This window comes from Malus sylvestris, chromosome 13 (assembly GCF_916048215.2).
Source record: "Malus sylvestris chromosome 13, drMalSylv7.2, whole genome shotgun sequence".
In the NCBI taxonomy this organism is placed as follows: Eukaryota; Viridiplantae; Streptophyta; class Magnoliopsida; order Rosales; family Rosaceae; genus Malus; species Malus sylvestris.
In genome coordinates this window covers 38,794,545-38,817,328 of record NC_062272.1, presented here as the reverse complement: position 1 = coordinate 38,817,328, position 22,784 = coordinate 38,794,545, and the positions used below count along the sequence as shown (strand labels likewise).

At 37.3% G+C, this 22,784-nt stretch overlaps 2 protein-coding genes across 2 annotated transcripts; both read right to left on the bottom strand.

Moving 5' to 3' along the window:
- Positions 1-1,317: 1,317 nt before the first annotated feature.
- LOC126597746 (protein RALF-like 24) lies at positions 1,318-2,043 on the bottom strand. The gene has a single exon (XM_050264557.1). It carries the CDS (start codon positions 2,002-2,004, stop codon positions 1,510-1,512), a length of 495 nt encoding a protein of 164 aa, XP_050120514.1. The 5' UTR covers positions 2,005-2,043; the 3' UTR covers positions 1,318-1,509.
- Positions 2,044-10,486: 8,443 nt separating this feature from the next.
- Positions 10,487-14,902, bottom strand: LOC126597183 (heat stress transcription factor A-5-like). Its single transcript, XM_050263954.1, has 2 exons — positions 14,527-14,902; positions 10,487-12,024 (listed from the first exon to the last, which is right to left on the bottom strand). Exons 1-2 carry the CDS (start codon positions 14,746-14,748, stop codon positions 10,795-10,797), a joined length of 1,452 nt encoding a protein of 483 aa, XP_050119911.1. The 5' UTR covers positions 14,749-14,902; the 3' UTR covers positions 10,487-10,794.
- Positions 14,903-22,784: the final 7,882 nt, after the last annotated feature.

Here is a 22,784-nt window from a genome sequence, read left to right as displayed (position 1 = left end):
GTGGTAAAAAAATTCGGATTTAAACCCTTATGGTGAAGTCCGTTAAAAATTAAGCCCAAATTCAAAATTTCCATTATTTTCTGTGTTAAGCTGTGAAAGCTGAGCTGAAGCCTCCACTCGTGATGTTCTAGTTCAAACGAAGCTGACAGTAACGGCTTAGTTGTTCCTGCAGCCGATAAAAATGGTGATAAGCTGTCTAACAATGAGCCAAAAGTACCACCAGGAATTTCTTTCTCTGGCAATCACCATGAAAACAATAGCGCTGAGCTACAACTACCTCTACCTCATGTAAAAGGAGCCATGGATAAACGGAAGGAAAGTTCATTTCGTCCACTTATACAATGACACGCCGCTTGTGTACCTGGCACTAGGGAAAAATCTCTCAGAATTAAGGCCAGATATTTTGGAAGGGCATTTGCTCGACTTTAATCATGTTTGAGCTTGGTTGCGGTTGGAAGATAACGTTTTCAACAATTAGCAATGTTTGCTCAACTAAAGCTTCAGGTGTGGCATTCTAGTGATTATTTTACAAACTGAATTTCTCCAACATATTCTGATGAGAACAAAGGCGTAGGCATCCGAAATCTTAAACTGAAGCCCTGAAGGCTGCACAGCATGATCATCTTCTGCTACGATGATAACCGGAAATTTGAGGATTTAAGCTAAGACCTCTCACTTACAGGTAAACAAAGAAGTATAGGTAGACGGGTAGTTGAATAGATTCTAATTGTATATATGCAGTGCACCAATAGGAGAATGGGTCCGTCACTTTGACCTACAACAATGTGGACAAAATCCATCTAGTAGTACAAGAATTTGATCTTCCCTTCCCTTTTGTCCATTGATGCCATCCTTCTGTCATCCACTCAGACTAACCGTCAGTCTTCCTCTCAAGAAAATATCCAACACCATTATGCACTGTAATTTGTTAAGCACCCACTTACCTACCCACCTCCTAGCTCTCTCTTGCATATTTTCATTTGGAAAGTGATTTTCTTGTTTCTATCCCTTGATGATTCTCGCTTCGTTTATTCAATTTGAAGGCTAAATCATTTTCCCCAATAACTAGTCTCCATTATTTACCATTTTTGCATCCTTAAGCTTGTTCTTTGTAGAAATCCATCAATCTAATCTCTCTTTTGTGGGTTTATTTTCTCTCACAAACTAAGCAAAATTGCATTAGGAAAAAGCATAATTTTATCCCTCACACAAGAACATGTATCATTGGAACATCTATCAATCCCACATCCATATATATATATATATATATATATGAATGTGGGATTAATAGGGTTTAGGGAAAACCAAAGTCAGATGTCCAGTAAAATTCATGCTAATCATACATGATCTAGTACAACATTTCAAAACAAGGGTTCTCAAATATACATTCATACCCAAAACACCCCCATCACAATACACCATTAACATTTAACAGATTTGAATGAAATCAGCAGTTCCATTCTCTCCAAACTAGGGTTCCACATCCTGTAATTATATCAAGTTTCCATGTCAATTACCTCTTGCACATCTTGTGATGACCTCACACCCTCTGTTGTAAGGATTCGCCGCCGCAGCGTGACAATTGTAGTAGGAAGCCCCTGGTTTTCCACAGGGAACCAAGTCCCTGTTGAGAGTCCCATAGCTTATGTACTTCTTCTGCATTGCCAGAATTCTCCTGCTGCTCTCTGACTCCATCTCTGGCTCTGTCAAGCACTCCCCAATCTTCTTGCTGCAGGCGCTTCTTCCCCCCATGGCAGCCTCGATTTCGCTTCCTTTGAGTGGATGATTCAGGTCAAGAACTGAAACCCCATTGCAGATTGAGAAGTGGATGTGGATTAAAAGGAGAGATAGGTAGAGAATTAGAGTGGGATTGGCTCTTCTGCTTCTGGGTTTGGACATTTTTTCTTTGTTTGTGGCTTTTGTTTTGTGGGTTCTTTGCTTTAGTGAAGGGTCGGTGGACTCTGGAAAGAAGGAAGTGAGATTCTTAGTGGTTGGAGGGGTCATTGAATGGGCTGTGATACATGATCATAGCTTTTGGCATAAGCTTCCAAAGTGATATGCATGTATGGCTATATAGCCTATACATACACTATAGCAAAGACATGTCATGTGAAACATGTCATGTCATGAAGGAATTAATGGCAACTCAACACCTCGTGAACCTTGTAACATTCCACATCGTCCAGAGGAGTGATCCTGAAATGTATATTCTCATCCCTACCTAACACGAGACATTTTGGGAGCTCACTGGCTTCGGGTTCCATAAGAACTCCGAAGTTAAGCGAGAAGGAGGTCAGAACACTCCCAGGATGGGTGATCTCCTGGGAAGTTGCTCGTGAGTTCCCAAAAACAAAACCGTGAGGAAATGGTAAGCCAAAAGCAGACAATATCATGCTACGGTGGTGGAACGGGCTCGAGAAGTGATCCGCCTCGGGCCGGGATGTGACAAAATGGTATCAAAGCCAATCCCTGGTTAGAAGTGTGCCGACGAGGACGTCAGGCTCCTAAGGGGGGTGGATTGTAACATCCCACATCGCCCAGGGGAGTAATCCTTAAATGTATATTCTCATCCCTACCTAAGACGATGCCTTTTGGGAGCTCACTGGCTTCGGGTTCCATAGGAACTCCGAAGTTAAGCGAGAAGGAGGCCAGAGCATTCTCAGGATGGGTGACCCATTGGGAAGTTGCTCTTGAGTTCCTAAAAATAAAACCGTGAGGGAATGGTAACCCAAAGCGGACAATATCATGCTACGGTGGTGGAGTGGGCCCGGAAAGTGGTCTGCCTTGGGCCGGGATGTGACAAACCTTCTCTGATAAGAGTTGCTCAACAATTATCATTTAGTACTATGATCTAGTATTATTCTTCTTTATTTGTAAGTAAGAGGTTTTAAGTTCGATTCTCGCTAAAAGATGAATTTGAACCGTATTATTGTTGCTAGCCTAGTTTGAGGCTTAGCACATTTCCTAACCCTTACTCTAGATATTATTGATTGTTAAAAATAAAAAATTAAAAAAATTAAAAAAAACTGCTAAACAATTAGAAGTAGTTATTGTTAAAATGTCAATGTCGCTCCTCCTTAGTTTGACACGTCTAGTTTTTTTTCTCTTTTTTTTGTTTAAAAAAAATGATTCAATATTAAAAATAACCATGTAAAAGATTAGAATGTGTTGTGAAATCGAGGATACGTATGTAGTAAAATAAAAAGTAAATAAGGCACAAAAATTATGAGGTTCGACAAGTGTGCCTACGTCCTCGGCTTACCAATAGTACTTTATTTCATTATCTGAAATAATAAGAGTACAAAATAACTCCCGTTGTTTTCTAAGGCTAGTTCGATAATAGGATCCCGGATCGACAATGGGATCCCGAATCCTAAACTGACCTTTTTCGGGACATGAATTCGAATACTGATCCCAAACCGAAATTTCAATATTCCCGAAATGTTTTCAATATTTCGAACAAATCAAGATTAAATTTTGGTCTTTTGGGCTGAAATTTGAGATTTTGGGCTTTTGGCCTAAAATTTCTGTTAGCCCAGTTTCTTACTAATTGAAAATGTAAAAAATTAAAGAAAATTATAACAAATGACCAAGGATCAGACACTACCAAAGTATTAAATATCGATGATATCGGTAGTCCAAAAACACGGAAATATCGATGGAAATATCGGGATATTATCGATATCGATAAAAATAATATGGAAACCACGGAAATTGGAAGAAAAACTTGGAAATTTTTATTGAAACTTTGCAGGATGTTTATTTAGTCAATTATCTATTAGTTTATCACAAAAAATTGGAAGGAAATGCATTGCATGATGGATTTAACTGATTTAAGTTGATTATATAGCGAGCTGGCAAACATTGTGAGTGTGGAAAATATGTAGTAATTAATGAAAGATGTTTAACTTTAAACACACCATAATCATTTATATATAATTTTTAATTAATCTCGTTGTACAATTTTCTATTAAAAATTATTTTTATTTTTTCTTTTCACATGGTGCAGCACACCATTCCAAAATCTTTATTTTTTTATTATTATTTCTTCTTCTTCTTCTTTTGTTTTTTTTGGCAAACATTTTTTCTTCTTGTTTTCAGATGGTGCCAACGCACCACTTCTTTTTCTTCTTCTTTTCAGATCGTGCCAACGCACCAATCCAAAACCCTTTTTTTTCTTCTTCTTTTCAGACACTTCCACCCGTGTCCTCACCGCCCCCCCCAACGCACCCCCTCGCCTCTCTTCCAAAAAGCCCTTTTAGACCGCCTCAGAATAGCAACCAAAACCAAATATCCTCCCTAGAGAGACCAGAAATCTTCGACACCTCGCACACCCCTCCCATAGCCGATCGCCATGTCAGGACTCAGGAGGACCCATCACGCAGGACTGGGAGCCCGTCGTCATCAGGAAGAAGGCACCCAACGCCGCTCGCCGCTCCGGAGCTGGGATCAAAACCCTCAAGAAAGGTTTTGTGTGTTTCCCCCTTCCCCAATCCCTCGAACCTTCTCCCTCATTCCTCTCCTTGGCAGCTGCGACAACGAAGCCTCGGTTGCAGTTGCGACGATGACGCCTCCGGCGATATTATCGATAATATCGCGATATATTTCCGATAATTAAGTGTATACGTTTGAAAATATAGCCTACTAAAAAAAACGATATTATCGGCGATATTTCGCCGATAATATCGATATTTTGGTCATTGGACACTACATAGTTGAGAAATATAAAGGATGGCAATCCTAGAACAATAATATATGAACAAATGTAGAGACTGGGTAATTGGACTTAATCTGGGAAAGTCCAGAAAAATAAAGGATGGCAAGCCAATAACAATAATATATGAACAAATGTAGAGACTAGGTAATTGGACTTAATCAGGGAAAGTCCAAGATTAAGGCAAAAATCACAAATCAAACTCCATAAATCAGCCCCACACACAAACTCACAACAACAACAACACAGAACACACACAAAACAAACCCCACACATTGCATATATAATAATACATAGATTCAAACTCACACCAACGTTCCATTTTCATAAATATGAAGACTGGGTGTAGCCAGAACTAACCTTACCTAACAACCCATACTTTATGCACTACGGTACACAAACACATACAAAGACATGCATATGTAGGTTGGCAGTACAAGGAAGGAAGAAAGAAAGGCGTTGAAATATAGACATCTTCCTCCCAAATGCCACGTTACATGTTTTCAACAAACAAATCATTTGAGAAGAGAAAAGCAACCAGAAGAAAAAGAGAAGAAAAGATCCTCTCTCTCTCTCCTTAATATCTTTCCTTGAGCTATATATGGTTTCTTCGGGTGGAAAACGATGTTTAATTAATATACATACATACATACATACATACATATACATATACATATATGAATGAAAGATTAATTTTAACTATAATTAAAAAATAAATACATATAAAAAGTTTCGGTTCGGTTCGGGCTTATTGATAGGGATTTTGCTACACACGTGAACGGGCTAAAACTTCCTATAATACTTGAAAGAATTACAAGGTTGTTGTAGTACAAACGGGCAAGGTCGTTCTCCACAGGGATTATTAAATAATTCGAAACAAATCAAATTCTATTTAATTATTGTAAAGCAGAAATTGAGATGATTGATTTTATAACCTACTTAAATTAAAAAATGAATTTAATTAATAAAAGTAAACTAATCTGCAATATTAAAGCTGAAAGAAAAGGAACTAGTTTTGGAGAAATCAAATTAAGAAAGCACAAGGGTTCCACCATCACCTAGCAATCTTATGAACTTTTACCAATTACTTATGATCTACACATGCCACTTTGAAGGTTAGATTTTCCTAATTCACGTTCTACTTGGAACCTCCAACATAGAACGTATGTTTAATAAATATGCAACTCGTCCGGACGTTCGGATCAAATATGAACATGTAAGACTCATTATGCTTTATGAAAACCCTTTGAAAAACCATGCAACCCTTAAGACGTGGTGTTCATCTTAAGTGAAATTACAATTATTAATTACAAGAAGCCAACGTCAATTTCAGGGAACCTTCCGACCAAAATTGTATCAAATTACTTTTCTAAAGATCCAAATGGTGATCAGGCATTAAGACAATTAGATAGTTTTAATCCCGGTAATTAATAATTTAAAGTATGCATGCAATCAATCATAAGCAATTAAATAAAAATCAGATATTTATGCTAAGGCTCAACGCTTCGCCCTAGCAAAAGGAATTAGTTACGCATATTCATAATTAAAATCATAGAAAATATTATTAAGAAATGGATTGAAAACACCTTAAAGTAGAAAATCTCCAAGAACCCTAACAATTCTCTCTGTCTCCAAAGTTGCATAAAAGAAAGCGTAGAACAAAACTAAGAACGGAAAAGCAATACATTTGCTAAGCCATCCACAAACCCTAAAACATAGGTCTCTTATTCCAATTAGGAAACTAAGAAAAATAATAAAATATCTTAGAAAATAAAACCCTAATTAAACTAGGGGAAACTGCTAGGTACTTGTTCAGCCACGTTTTAGCCTCAGATCTCCTCCAAATCCGGCCCAAGATAGGTTTTTTTAAATATTAGGACGTTCCGAACACATCTCCAGAAGGTCACGAAACCATCCGAGGTCATTCTAGGCTCCAAAAATGCAATTTAAGCCCAGAAACGTTATTTTCCAACACCGTGCATCGCTCCTTTATTTTATCGCCAGAAAATAACCGCTTGGTGCAAAAATCCCAAATTTTGATACGATCAAGCTAAGTGACTGACGAACGTCCTCCGACTGGAATTACTCCAAAATTCGTCCATTTGGTCCTGTTTTTCTCCAGAGGAGTCCAAAGTCCTATATTGAAAATACAATTCAAAGCATCAAAATTCTTCCAAAATATTTACCAAAATATACTAAGAATAGGGTAAAATATATAATATAAAATCTACTCATCACTTACCAAACTATTGAACGGGCAATACCTCGTATGAATGGTTAAGTATTGGTTCAAGATGAGGGAGTCAATCTGAGGAGTCTAGGAAGCTCAAAAGCTTGTGCCCTGTTGTAGAATCTACTTGCAAGTCAATCTGATGGAGTGGATAAGGATCCTTGGGACATACTTTGTTCAAGTATGTGAAGTCCACACAGCCTCTCCACTTCCATTCTTTGTTTGCACGAGTACCATGTGTTGTCAACCAGTCTAAGTGGTGAACTTCAACAATAAAGTTGGCACCCTTGAGCTTATCAAATCTTTTTCTCAATGATCTTGCTTCGCTCTATTCTATTATTACGCTTTTGCTGGATAACCGTCGTTGCAGTTGGGTTCAGATGGAGAGGCTAATTCCTGGTATATCATATGTGAACCAAATAAACACCTCTTTGTTGGCCCACAAAAAGGTAGTAAACAATTCATTCTCTCAATCAGACATCTTCGATTTGATTATGGCTTTGCTTTCTGGTTTTGAGGCTCGAGGTTGATGTAAACTCTTTATCTGCCTCAGACTCCAAAGTGTCGTTGTCTTGGGTGTCAAGATCTAGGTTGAATTCCTTGTAGCTTGTCTGTTGAACCCCAAACTGTGATTGCTATGCCAACTCATCCATGAGAGCAGTAGAGCTCCGTTCTCCCTTGCTGAACATATTCATGCTCTCTTTTACTTTGCCTAGTGTGGGGTAACAGAGTAATCGGTAATAAGATGAAGGGATTGTCCTCATCTTATGAAGCCAATTCCGGCCAAGTATGGTGTTGTGAGGAGTTGGGCAATCCATGACATGAAAGGCCACCAGATAGTTATACATTTTTGCTTGAACTGCGAGTTTTACTATTCCAAATGACCAGATGCTAGTACAATTGAAGGTATGAAGAGTGGCCTTACTTTATTAATGTTGTCCAGGATCCCTATCCTCTTTGTTGCGTCCTTGAAGAAGATGTTGACCCCATATACATTGTCCAACAGAACATGACTAAATAAGACATTGGAAATCTGTACCTGAATGACCAAGGCATCGTTGTAGGGCGAGTGGACATCTTCCAAATTCCAATTAGAGAACATCAGATGTTAGAGTCGATTAGAATGGGCTTATTAATGGAAACCACCATCCTAGGCTTCTTGCAGGCTGCCTTCCTCTCATTCTTGATCTTACCAGGTACTCTTAATCTCTGTAGATATAGTTGACGTTGAGAACTGGTCTTTACATCAAGCCTTGACTTCCATAAGATCATTGGGAGTGGGGCTTCGGACTTCACCCACTACTCCAGAATGGGTTGATGGTTACATAGATGCTCTGTCTGTGCAGCCCTATTATGAAAGCTAAAGTCCATGACCGGACTTTTGATGTTTTCGTATTTCGATCCACCTTACCCGGCCTTAAAAAATCATGGTCCCACAACAACAAAAAACAAAATGGTTAACAAATGGAACATTTCTCTCACAAAGAGAAGGCTCTACTTTGGGATACTGTTTGTCCTGGAGGCCAAATGTTGTTTCATGTGGTATAAGGCTCATGGAAGGGAAATTCATCTTCTATCAATGTATGGTAGGATACCTCCTAATTTTTTTTTTTTTAATCTAGAAAATGATGATATTGTAATTTTCATCCCAATTTATCTATCTACATCGCGCCCATAACATGAGTAGAAGTTACTAGTACGTTTTTATTTCAAGTATTATATTTATATCTAAAAAAAAGGACAGTAAATAATGTTTTTACATCTTTTTAGTAGGTAAGTTATCTCAGCTTACAACTAAATTATGTAATTCATTTCATTTCTTACTTGTTTTGACAATGACTGTTGATGTTTTCTAAAAAGTTGAAACAGATTCCCAAGTTTAAATCACCCATGCCATTGTTATAAAAAAAAAAAATAAATAAAAGAGAGAGAGACTGAAATGCATGTAAATCTAAATCAAATAGACCACCTTGGAAATGCTATCGACGTCTTTTTTGTGGCCATATGGAAGGTAAAAGTCCTTGTACATATGTTTGATTTGAGTCGAATTTTTTTACTTGTTTGCCATGTGCTTTCTACAATGAAGACAATATAACTTTTAAAACGAGTTGGACGAAAATGCCCCCAGTCGCGCCAATCGTGCAATCGCTTCGTTTGCTTTCCTCTTGAATAGAAGAATCTTGGGATTTTGAGAGATCAAAAAAAGGTATTTAAACACTATTTTGTATTCATGATCTCTTATTATTTCCATGCTTAACATTGTTTATTAATGGGGTTTGAATGTGCATGTGGTTAAATATTGTAGTAAATGAAATGTTGGGCTTCTACCTATGCATCTCGGATTTTCAAAACTCTCTTTGTTTCAAATGACCGTCTCCTTTACATGGACTACAAAGCATTGAATGATAATGATGCTTATGTTCCGAAAAGAAAGCTTGCTTGTCCCTCTGTAACGACCTCGGAAATATTTGTTAATCTTCTGGGTTCTTACAATCGCTTGGTATGTCTAGCAATTGAAGACAGCGACGATTACGCCAACATTATCTTATGGAACCCCTCTACCGGAGATAGCACTGTCTTACCAAAACCTCCGTTTAACAAACGATTTTACGAGTTGGGATCCGACGACAAGCTGTTTTATGGATTGGGATATGATTCCTACAATGAAGACTACAAGGTAATATTGGGCAGTCGAGATACAACCGAAACAAATCCTTTCCAAACTGCGATAAACGTCTTCACAGTGAAAACAAATTCATGGACAACTTGTCAAGAAGAAGAAATCAATTTCCTTAAAGGGTAGGGGTGTGCAGGCTTGCTTCTTAAATGGAGCTCTTCATTGGGTACAACCTGAGATGATGAGTTCTATCATTTCTTTTGATTTAGCAGATGAAAAACTAGCTCAGACACTGCCATTGCCGGATTCCAACAATGGAGAAGTCTTCGTGGGAGTTGGTACTACCGGAAATTGTCTCTTCACATTTACTATCCCGATCGATAGCATTGGTTTTCAGTATGGATTATGAAGGAATCTTGGACTCAAGTGGCAAAAATTTCTTCAAGGGAATTGGCCAAAGAAGTTTCAATGCATCTCCCAAAAAATCAGATTGGATTTGACACAATCTTAATGCATCTCTACACATCAGGAAACCAAATTGAATCTAGAGAGTGGGTGTTGACCGAATAAGGGGCCAAGCAAATGGTGTTTACAAGCATAGAAACTAATTATCAACATGACTGCTTGGAAAATCCGTGTATTCCGATTGTTAGAAAGTAGAACACAGACAACTGTAAAATAAAAATGAAAATGACGATATAACTTAAAGATTAAAAGATCAGATTTTAGCATATCCTCAAAATTGTTTTGATAGAAGCAATCATAAAATGGATTCAGTATGAGTTAACAGACCATCACAAAACATCAAATTTCAGGTTGAGATCGGTATTTTGTTTTTCTAAGTGGCCACTTAACGTAAACAAAAATTTAGCACGAGAAATGGATACATGAAGCATAGGTACACAAACAGAACCTCATGTCAGACTGATTGTGAATTGCCTAACTATTTATAGTTGTTAGTAATCTATAACCACGCACTAAAAGTGTGTTACAACGTATGTATCAATACTACACTGCTAAATGCGGCTATATCAGAATACACTAACATGCCAATGAACACTAGCCAGTGATGACTATGAACTAATTGCTATTTGGTGCATGAACTCATTCCAATCAATAACAGGCAGTTCATGTCAAGTTTCAGAATTATATAAGGTGAATCTTATAAATCAAGGGAGACTGGAGAGCGCTTTCTTGTGAACCTGGATCAGGGCTTCGCCACGACTCTGGTACTCAAAGAGTGAGTGTTTCCGCATCCTCGACATTTCTGGACATTCCATGGTCTAACCTTCCATCATCTTGCTCATCAAATGGATTTCCCCTATAATTAGAACTTGCTTCTTCATTCTCTGAACAGCCAGGTCTTTCAGTTAGGAACTGTTCCCAGAAAACATCGTTTACTCTAACTGGAACCAGTGGGGGCGCTTGATTGTTATGTGTGGCTTCTCGGGAGGAAGTTTTGAGTTTGTCGTTGTCAGCTATATTTTTGTTTGTAAAGGCTCTTAAATCCGAATCTTTTCCATTTTCATTTAGCTCTGATGCTGCAGATTCGTTGATATCCTGACCTACTTGGGGTACTGTAGCTAAACAAGGACTATTATTAACTTGCAACGGAGTAGATGCTAAAGTGAGATTTAAGTGGCAGGATATATGGCCATCACCTTCTTCATTAGAAGGCAAACCTGGCTGCAAGGAATGACGTCTAGGGCTTCCAACAGTTGGTGCTTTCCGCGATAACAACGAATCCATTTTGAATGCAAAAGATGTTCCAGTATCTGAAAGTTCTAAGGTTTCAGGTGCAAATAAAACGCCTTCTGGTCTCATCTGTGCACCTTTAAGTTCTTCAGATATTTTCCTAGTTGAACTACCCCCATCTTCATTGGAACTCTGCGTGCTAAGTGATACCAAATTCATGTCTGAAACAGCTGGTGATAATTCAAGTCTAAGTTTACTTGAGAAGTCTTGGTGGAAAATATTTCCAAACTCAGATCTAGAACTACTTCGGTTATCCACAAAACCATTCTCCACGACTGGCTGTAGATGGTCAATGTCAGGCAATCGCCTTTTCTTATGATATGCTGAGAAATCCATAGATTCAATTTTTCTAGTGAGATGTTCAACAAAATTAGGGTTGTGAACAGCCCTATCTAAGAATGTCACCAAATTCTTCTGCCGTTGTTCCATACCATTCACCCGTTGTGTTAAGTCTTCCAACTGAAGCTTTGCCGCAGATCGCTGCTGCTTGAACCTTGAAATATTTGCCTCGAGTGCAGCTTTATCATGTGAAAGCTTCTCTATTTCGTCATCAAGAGCTGCTCTTTCTGAATCAACCATAGAACCTTGAGGATTGCTGTGGCTGTGAATGGGTTTTCTGCGGTGGATATTCTTAAGAAGATGCTTTTGATCTTGTATGAAGTCTTCATTAGCAAATTCCCATCTCTCAGGATCAATCTTTCGAAATCCCTGTGACAAATTCATGTCCAAACATACTAAGTTGAATATATCGATAGTCACTTCCAACAATATAAAAATGATGATCACCTAGAGATGATACAGAATTATTGTACAATGCATCTGAAAGAGGGTGAGTGCCAGAAATACTGAAAGTTGGTTCATGAGAGAGAGAATGAGTTGCTCACTACAAGCCAGGAAAATTATCAAGAAAATTAATGCATTGGAAAATACAACCAAGGACCGATCTATAGTTAAATTAAACATATATATCAGAGAAATTTGGAATATACAATGCAATATAGCAACTTCAAGGAATACGATGAACTAGAATAGGTTGATGAAAGGAGAAAAAAGAAATGGAATCTGCTTAATGTGATACATTCTAGGAGGTTACCATCTGGTATCGCATTAGAGCTCATTTTTTGCCGTTTGATGAAAATATGACTTTAGCGTGGAAAAAAGGAAATGTACTGCATATGTGAAAATTGTGAAACTTTTCATCCGTCAATTCTGTCCCTGCATATAAAATTGTGTCTAACAAAACTCCTCTACAAAATTGTTTGACTCAGACTCTAAGGACATAACATAACCATCAAAACATATCTGACTCCTCATCCAATGTCGCATGTTGAGCCCAAACGGTAAAAAACTAATATTGTAAAGATATCAACTTTCTGCCTTCTGCTTGCTGCATCACTTAAAAGCAAGTATTGATATAACCATAAGAATGTGCAGAGACTTGAATGAAACTATAAAGTAACAATTTTGCACTGCATTGCATTTTATTTCAATTAGATGGAACTTGTTTTAAGTTATCAAAAGTTGACTTCTCCTCCTTATTTCCGATTGTAATGATTTATGATAATAAATGCTGAATACGAAAAAACCAACATGTTTCTAATATCCAAATTACAATCATTTGAAGAAAATATGTGATTAACAAACAGTTTAAAAGGCAGTGCTAGTAGGAGATAAGGAGGATCATCTTATATTCAAGTTTGATAGTTAATTGTGTATAGGTTAAGTTCATAATTTGGATAAGTTTGGAAGTTTCAAATTTGTTCAAGCACCTTGGTTAGGCATTCGACAGTAAAAAAACCTGGTCAACTACATAAAAATTGAGCATCAGCGGTCATACATTTAGAAAATACCATTCATTTAACTTTATGTGCATACATTTATGTTGAATTTATTTTTTCACAATGAAACAATCAACCTAAAGCAAGTCGGTTCATATGTCTTGATACAGAACCACTTGGCACTTGCATATGAAAAATGGTGCACTGCATTCTGTTTTCAGTCCAACGATTAGCACACATTTCACCAGCAACACAATTACAAAAAATAAGTACATAACTTTACAACACAAATGTTTGATGAGCAAGACTTTCTATACATATCACAACAAGAACGAACTACTCACCAAAAACAGTGCATCCTAATTTTTTGCATTTTCTTTGATTACCTCCTACTTAAATTAGGGCATTCTCAAGGCATCAAAACACTATCTTTCAAACTCCCCTTTCCTGCCTCAAATCAAGGTCAATTAAATTAAAATAGGGTCCGATTCCAGGTAAAAAACTTCATTGACAGTAGCCCGATAGCTCAATAGTATCAGTTAGCACCATCCACCATACATAATCCTTGATGTGCTTTAATCTAGATTATAAGTTGAACCTTCTAGAACTCTAACCTAGTTGCATTGTGGTCTTCAACTTATCCTTACGAAACCAAGCTGCAAGGGAAGGACACCAAAGAAGTCATAGACTCATATGTGGTCCTTGACTATTCTATTGTTCAATATGGCACATTTAAGATACCATTGCCAAGGCACGGTCTTCCCGTAACCTCTTGTTGTTTGAAAACCTCAATAGGTAGCTGAAGCATATTTAATAAATCCAAATCTCATTTGTATCACTAAAAATGTACTAAAGGTTTCATGGTCCAGACTGCAAGACAATGTATTCTTCTAAAAGCGGAACAAAAAAGGGAAAGAGGTACGGAGAATTTTGAAAATAGTTTCATTAATCAACAACTTAGAAATATACATTGAGCTTTTTGAATGCGCTCCCACGTAATCGTCACCTCAGAACTAACATCTCCCTCTTTTTCCTTAATTTTTTATGACGAAGAAATTGTATTGGAATTTGGAACCAACAAAAAATACAAATTACATTCACAATCAAGCTTACAACTAAATAAAAACCATTGTAGCTTCTGCAAAATTAGAAGGAAGACAGTCTCCCTGAAATCGGAGCAACCGAAAAGCCCTGCAATTTCCTAAAAAATGCTAATACTTGGAAACAGGAAAGTGCAAACTAGCAACAATCCAAACAAAGAAGAGAGTAAATTTCCAATCACCCAAACACAGAATTACCAAAACACGAAAATTCTCCGGGATGCATCCAAACAGAACCAATCCAAATTGGGACAAAAATGTACAATGCTTTCAATTTTTTCAAGAATTTAACAATTAACCTAAATCAAAATATTAAGAGGCAAAGAGCTTACGTATGTATTGAGCTGACGAATGAAGCTGGAGAAGTTGTTGTGCTTGAAATAGGTGGGGAGCAGAACCCGAGCAAACTCGGGCGGGTTCCAGACGATGAAGCTTTTCTTATTCGAGCTCCACGACACGATCTCGTCCGTCGCGGAATCGTCCACCATGTCGTACGTCTTCAGCAGAAACGGCGCCGGGCCACCGCCTCCGCCGGCCGTCGAAGGTCCTTCCATGATGGACACTCGTGTCAGGATTTGGGCGGACCCGATTGGAATCGGTTTTGGGATCCGATTGGAACGTTCGAGAGAAATAGAACAAATTTGACGACAGACTGGAGACAGAGAGGGAGAGAGAGGGAAAGTGGGGGAGAGACGCGCCGGTTGCCAGAGTTGACTGGAATGTATAGGGGTTTAAAATGTACGGTTTTGGTAAGTGTCGCCACGTCAGCATTCAAATACAGAAAAATCTAAACTTAGCGGAAATTTTTTCCAAGTGCCCGCTTGAATCATGTGTAAGAAAATAAGGAAAAGGACATGAAAAAAATATATAATTTCATTCACGTATATTATAATATGTAAAATATCGTTTGATTGCATAATATTTAGAGAGTTTAAACTCGAATGTTGTAGGTTGTAAAGTAAAATTCTAATCAACAGGACAATTCGTTATTTATAATTTTTTGTATTGGTGGCAAAATTTATATTTCTCTCTCAAAAAAAAAAAAAGCCTTAGAAAAGATTTTTTTTTTCTTCGGGGGAATATAAAGACAAAAGCATGATTTGTTGAACTAAATGTTGATTGGATCACTTTTTGTCAAATTCGAATCAGTCTAAAATTCTTCTATTTCATTACTTTTAGTCAGAAGAGATTCACATGTCCTATATTAGAAATACAAAACACAGTATCCAAAAGATACTAAGAATGGGGTGAAATATGCAAACTTGACTCATCAACCACCACCTCAATGTTGGATGAATGTCCTAAAAGGCAATCATATGAAGATAAAACTTTAAGCACGATACCATTAATTAGTCTATAATCTAATCAAGGGGTTTCTTTCATAAAAAATAAAAAAAATCTAATCAAGGGGCAAAACCACTTGAATATTAGGAAATTAATATGAAATAGTGTAGTTTAAAAAAAATGTGAAAGAGGAGAGGGAGATTTTAGGTCCCGTTTGGTTTTGTTTTTATTTTTATTTTTTTACCAAAACTGCTTCATTTTAAAGTTAAGCTATATAAGAGTGTAAAATATCCTATTTATTTTAAAAGTGTGGAGCGAAAAATAATCACAAGGCGACACGTGGATCTTTGGATAAAAAAGGACAAGAATACCCTTGAGGCACATTGGGATTCCTACGCGCGAGTAGCGAATAAACATCTTTAACCAAGTCAGAAATGCTCAAAATAGGTAACAATTCAAAACCTATCTCATTTCATATATTTTTACCTCACTTTCCCTCCTAGCCAAATAATTAAATAACCATTCTATAACCTACCAAATATTCCACATAAATTGAGTTAATTGACAAATTAATGAGATTATTACCTAATAAACTCATTAATTTTCAATTAAATTATCAATTACAAGCCAAAAATCACCCTAAAAGCTGTTGGTCCTTCTCCAAAATGGGGGCCGGCCATTCCCTTTGATTTCCTACCACAATTTGCCCTTTTTACATTGGTTAGCTAATCTTTTCAACCATTATTTGATTGATTAGCTGATCATGCCATGAAAGTCATAAAAACATTCCCTTTATATTGATAATTAACCAATTAATATATTATTCTTAATTAATATATTAATTGCTAAATTAAGCCACCTCCTATCCCTATATATATGCTCCCATTTCCACCAAAAACCCATTCCAACACTTCGGCAAAAATCCCAAATTTCTCTAAACACTCTTTCTCTCTAAATTCTAACTTTGGCATCGGAGGTTCTTCGGCTAAAGCCTCCCCCATTCATCGTGGGCGCGTGAGGCTCTTGGCCTTAACCTAAGGTGTTAATTGTTTTGTAGGGGCAAAATTGTCCAAGATCAAGGAGGAAGAAATTTGCATCCACAAAAAGCAATAGCCTTTAGACAACATTTTTTAGAAGCAGCATGTAGGTGCGTTTAAAAGCTATTTTCATAGAAAGCGAAGTTGAGTTTTTCATCAATATTTTGAATTACTATAATAATTTTTTTAAAATGACATTATTTATTATTCTACACACATTTTATCCTTTGGAGATAAAGTGATATCACCTAACACTAAATATTAACCCTACACCACCATTGCCATTACCACCACTATTGTTGCCATCACCACCACAATCATCACCACCGCTACCATTGCCACAAAAAACAATGATATGATACATTCTCATTCAGTCTAGATACTTTAAGGTGAACATATTACATATTCTTATTCTTCATTTGCAATCCTTTCTCTCAATACCTTTTTATGTCTAATGGTTCAAACATCAACGAATGCAAAAAGGAAATAAAACCCAATCTCATGAGTTAGGCCATACCTTCAAAATTTTACAATAATTTTCATAATTGTGGTATATCTCTCAAAGATGGTATTATCTCCAGCACTACTCAGATGAAACCAAAACCCCGCAAGAAAGAGTGGAAAAAAAATATGTGCAACAAATGAAAGAAAAAAATAATAGCACAGTACAACATTTAATTACATTTTCAAAAGATTCAATGTAAAAGGGTGATGACACACCCCGACCGAAGTCGAGGCATGCTGGCCGACACCCGAAGGTGACGTAACCAAAAGGAAAGTGATGCATAAAATATGGATAAATTTAAACCAGGCTAGCATTTATTTAAGCTAATAAAGAGAGTGCGCAGTAGTGGGAAGAACCCATAAAACATAAGTAGTTAGAGCATAGATGACAGTCTGACCTAAGTAGAGTAGTCGAAACTAGTTAAGGTACTTATTATACAACCAAAAATAAGCTCCTATATTTATTTATGGAAATGTCATAACTACCAAAGATCCCTCCTACATCATAGAGAATTCAGCTAACTAAGTCCTGGAGGGGCGAAATCATAATATACGCTCTAGTACTACAATCACGTGAAGACTAGCGCTAGGCGCATCACATACGAGTCCTAGTTGCCTATTGCAAACTAGGATAGGACTGGCACCTACAATGGATCCAGGGTGAGTGTGCGGTGCGATGTGAACATATACGTGAAGCCTGACCCTGGCCCGGGGCGAGTACTACACCGGTGCAAACATGCATGATGAGCAAGTATAATGTAGATGAACATGCCATGACAATATATAAATCTCAACAATATAATAGTATTTTTAAAATTAAATAAATCATGGCATGATAGGCATAATATCAATCCAAAAGCATTTGGGGAAACTATAAAACTTTATATATATAATATATAAAAACAAATGCCCACTCACTGATACATAGTCGGATTGTAGCCTCCTAGCCTTTTTTGACCTCGTACCTCCTCGGGATAATTCTCTCCTATATGTGAAACAACTATAGTAATTAATTAATTAGGACATACACTAAAAGGCTAGGAAAATCCCCCATAGTTTGCTCAAACGGAGGGTTCAAATATACAAAAACATTCTACTTGATGTCACGGAGCAGTACACGTCGACCACATGCTGACACGAGATCTCACGTGCCGCCAGGTCGCAGCCACATGTGTGCTCACGCGCTGGCGGATTCCAGGCAATTTTTCGTCAGATTTGATGAAATATTCCATTAAATCTAACAACGTCAAAATATTCTGTCAACTTAACGAAATATTCCTCCTTCTTCTCCGGTAGATCTCTATCGCCGTCTGGTTTGTCGAAAACTAGAAAATTTTGCCAAGATTTTGTAAAAACTTTAAAAATTCAGAACTTTCTCATTTCTCAACCATTTTCAACGTACTTTATATAGAAATGAAGCTTGGAAAGAGAAGAACAAGATTGTACTTTTTAAAAGTCCAAAAAGTGTATAGAAATGGAGTGTAAACAACTCGAAATTCTCGAAACTAACTCTAACTTACCAAAGTTGCGTGTTTACATGTTGGCTCGACTTCAAACTTAGGCTAGGGAGTTGTGTAGTTGCACCTAGACCAACCAAAACCTTGTAACTCGAACGAAAAGTTGTCGGAGAACTTACACCCAAGTCGGAGCTCTGAGTTGCTTCGAGTTGGAAGCTCAAAACTTGGAAATTTTAGAATCAGTTCGTACGAATGGACTCGTGGTGATGAAGGGAGTATGATGGTGGTGGTTTGAGGTCCAATCCGTGAGGTTTGATAATGGTTCTTAGTGGTTGCAGAGGGAAGGGAGACACGGCCTGAAATAGAGGGAAGGAAAAGAAGAAAGAGAGAGAGAGAGAGATAGTTTCTGATTGGCTGAAAAAGTGAGCGAAGTGAAGTGATTGGTAAGTGAGTATGGTCATGGGACATATTTTAAAGAGAGAAGGTGATAAGATTTGGTACAATTTAAAATTACACAATCCGGCTCACCTTATCAAAAACAGTATTCCCAACTCTAAACAATTGGCAACTCGTGAACAATTTTACTCGTTGTTAACGCACTTTAACTAAGCGTAACGTTTTTGTTACAAATCCAATTTGGGTCTAACTCGTGCTCACGCATTCATAACAACAATTACAATTTAATTATGATAATAGGAAAAATAAATTAAAAGCCGATTAACTACGTCCACGTCAGTTTCCACTTTTCTAAAAAGGGCATACTCATCATAATACACACTCAGGAAGGAAATTACATAGAAAATTAAGGATAGGTCGTCACAACCTACCCCCCTTAAGAAAATTTCATCCTCGAAATTTCAACGCTACTGAAGATCATAGTTAAAGAACAAACGTGGATAAAGATCTCACATACGCTCATCTGTCTCCCAGGTAGCTTCCTCAACATAGTGGTTTCTCCATAAGACTTTCACTATGCAAACGGTTTTGTTTCTAAGGACCTTGTCTTTCCAATCAAGAATTGTCACTGGAACGTCATCATAAGTCAAATCTGGGTTAATCTCTAAAGGCTGAGGATGAATCACATATGACAGATAAGAGACATATCTCCGTAGCATAGACATGTGGAGCACATTATGCACTCTTGACAATTCTGGAGGTAGATCAAGTCGGTACGCAACTTCACCAACTCGCTCAATGATCTGATTATTAATAGTATATGGTGGTGTATTTGTGTCATTTTAATGTATTTGTACACATCAGCAAAGGTAGTTAGATTTCTTAGTCATTAAGTTTGACAGCTACTATAAACATGTTGGAAGTATGCCCACAAAGCCAATCATTTGATGTAATAGCTTTTGGAATACTTATTGTATTAAACTTTTATATGTTTAATGAAGGGCAAAGCTTATTGTTAATCACTATTTATTGTATCATGTGTTTAAGCAATAAGGGAATCCAAGGAATGTATTTGATCTAAGAGACAAGTGATTTAAGTAAGTTAGATCAACGAGACCTTTCTCTTATGTTCATTCCTAAAACGTTCCTAGCCATAGGATTGCCAATTGGGCATTGACAATCCGCTAAGGTTAGTATGTGTTATGTCGACTCAAGCGTGAGTATGACTAGTCTCAAGTCATTTGGTGTTGGACACTAAGACAAACACATAGGTGCTCGAAAGAGTAATCGAGTACACTGAACTACTATCAAAAGAGAGTTCGAACATACATGTCATGTAAGAACTCGATAGTTGCAACATGCAAAGTAGTCCTTTGACCTGAGGCATCATAGATGTCTAATGGTTAGGTCCTTGACCTTTGATCATGTCAAAGGCATTCCATTGGAGTGTCCACGGCATTGTTGGGGTCAAGCTATCTAGTAATGTAGGCATATGAATGCACAACAAGGGATCTCTAACCTTCCATGGTGGAAGGAGAATACTCTAAGATATGATTCGAGAGCCTTTGGCCAAAGCATATGAATATGACTTAGGAAGTTTGTTCCAAATCTTATTCAATAGAATCATATGGAGAAGTATCACATTGCATAGTAGACATGAAACAAACTATCACTTAAACAATGTGATTAAGAGTATTGTATTAGAGAAGGACCGTATTGCATTGTAGTTGTAACTGGATAGGTTCTCCAACGAATTCTACTTAGCTTGGGTAACCATGACATGCTGCTAGGTGTCACTCATGGTTTGTGGAAGCCCTAATGATTAGCAAACACTAATTTTAAGGGAGAATTGAAATGTGGTTTCAATTCACAATCGATCGTTAAGAGTAACAATCGCCCACTACCTCGCTAAATGGAACCTAATGGATCTTACACCGAGTAAGGATGAAAGTGAAGAAATTAAATGAAATGGATATGCAATTAAATGGTTTAATTGAAGAATGGTCAAAGTTAATTAATTAGTTAATTAATTATACGAAATGTTCGTATTGGGCTTTTAAGTTGGTTTTGGGCTTCGGGGCCCAAAAGCGTTTTGGTCCACAAGGCCCATTATGTTTAAGTTGTATGACAACTAAAACAAAATGGGCAATTAGCCCAATAACATCAACATGGCCGGCCATAGGGTGAGTGGATGCAAACTTGGATTAATTACAAGTTTGCCACTCACATGTGATGAAGTATAAATTCAACTTTATAGCTTTATTTTCATTTAGGGTTTTCTTGATGAAAAGAGGTGAAACATTTTCTCTCTTTTTCTCTATAGAGGCCGGCCACTTAGAGAAGTTTTAGCTGAAGGAATATTTTAGGGAAAACATGTTCATTTAAGCAACATCAATAAGCATGCAATTAACAATTAAAGGCGGAATCATGCTAGCATGCACTTAAAAACAAAACATTAACCAAGAAATTCAAAGCCTAGTAGATTGGTGAACCAAAACTCAACTAAAAACAAAGTGAGTTGAAATTGTACCTTTGTAGATTCCTCTTTGCATAAGCAAAGACTAATCACCCAAAGAGAGGGCCTTCATTCCTTGCATAATAAATCTATGGATTTAGATGGATGAATAGGTTTCTCCAAGTTCCCAAAATAGGGAACCTCTAAGTCTCTTCACCAAGGAGAGATTGGAGAAGAAATGAGTGACCTTGGAGTAGTGGGATTGCAAGATGCACCCCCAAGGTGGCCGGCCTCTTTAGAGAGAAATGGAGAGACATGTTCTCTCCAATTTTCTCCAAAACAAACCCTAATGAATTTTGGCTATAAAGTCATATTTATACCTTTATTCATTTGAGTGGCAAGCTTGTAAATAAGTCCAAGTTCACTACCCTAAACATCATGGCCGGCCTTGGGGTATTTTTGGGTTGTTTGGGCCTTTGTGAATCATTATTCATTAAGTTGTCATACAACTTAAGTTAATGGGCTTGACGTTCAAATCCCATTGGGCCTTAAGGTCCAAAACTATCCCGAGGTCTTTAACGAACTTATTCGTTTGATTAATTAACATATTAATTAATCCTTGCCATAAATAAATGATTAAACCATTTAATCATTCTTACTCATCTCCATTGTTTCTTCAATCTCCTCCTTACACGGTGTGCGATCCATTAGGTTCCTTTTAGCGAGGCAGTGGGCGATTAAAACCATTTTACATCGATTGTGAATTGAAACTTACTTTCAATTCTCCCTATAGTGATTACACACGTTTAGGGCATCCACAAACTATGAGTGACACCTTGCAGCATATCATGGTTACTTAAGCTAATCAGAAGAGGTAGAGAACCTATTCAGTTTGGGATTACAAATGCAATACGGTCTTTCTCTAATCTAATACTCTTGACCACATTGTTTGGTTTGATAGTTTATATGTTCATGTCTACTATCCAATGTGATTCGTGTGCTTATATGATTTCCTTGAATGTGATTTAGAACGACTTTTTCTAAATCTCATTCATACTCTGGCCAGAGATTCTAAATCATATCATAGAGTATTCTCCCTCAAACCATTTGAAGGTTAGAGATCCCTTGTTGCACATTCACTTGTCTCCATGACTAAGTGGCTTAATCCCAATGATGCCGTGGACACCCCGATGGGGTGACTTTGACATAATCAAAGATCAAGGACTTAACCAAAAGACAACTGTGATGCCTCAGGTCAAAAGACTAATTTGCATTATCCCAACCATGAGTTCTCATGTGACATGAGTATGAGAACTCTTCGTCGATCACGTTCAGTGAACTCATTCTCTATTGAGCACCTACGTACTTGTCTTGATGTCACACACACCAATGACTCGAGACTAGTCACTCTCCCTGAGAGAAGACATAGCACGTACCGATCTTGATGGACTGTTAAT

What these genes read in the sequence shown, in the direction of transcription:
- LOC126597746 (XM_050264557.1), bottom strand. Translation starts at nt 2,004, where the DNA reads ATGACCCCTCCAACCACTAAGAATCTCACTTCCTTCTTTCCAGAGTCC.
- LOC126597183 (XM_050263954.1), bottom strand. Translation starts at nt 14,748, where the DNA reads ATGGAAGGACCTTCGACGGCCGGCGGAGGCGGTGGCCCGGCGCCGTTT. An exon ending in TTCGTCAGCTCAATACATAC is followed by an intron (nt 12,025 to 14,526) that starts GTAAGCTCTTTG and finishes AATTTGTCACAG; the next exon opens with GGATTTCGAAAGATTGATCC.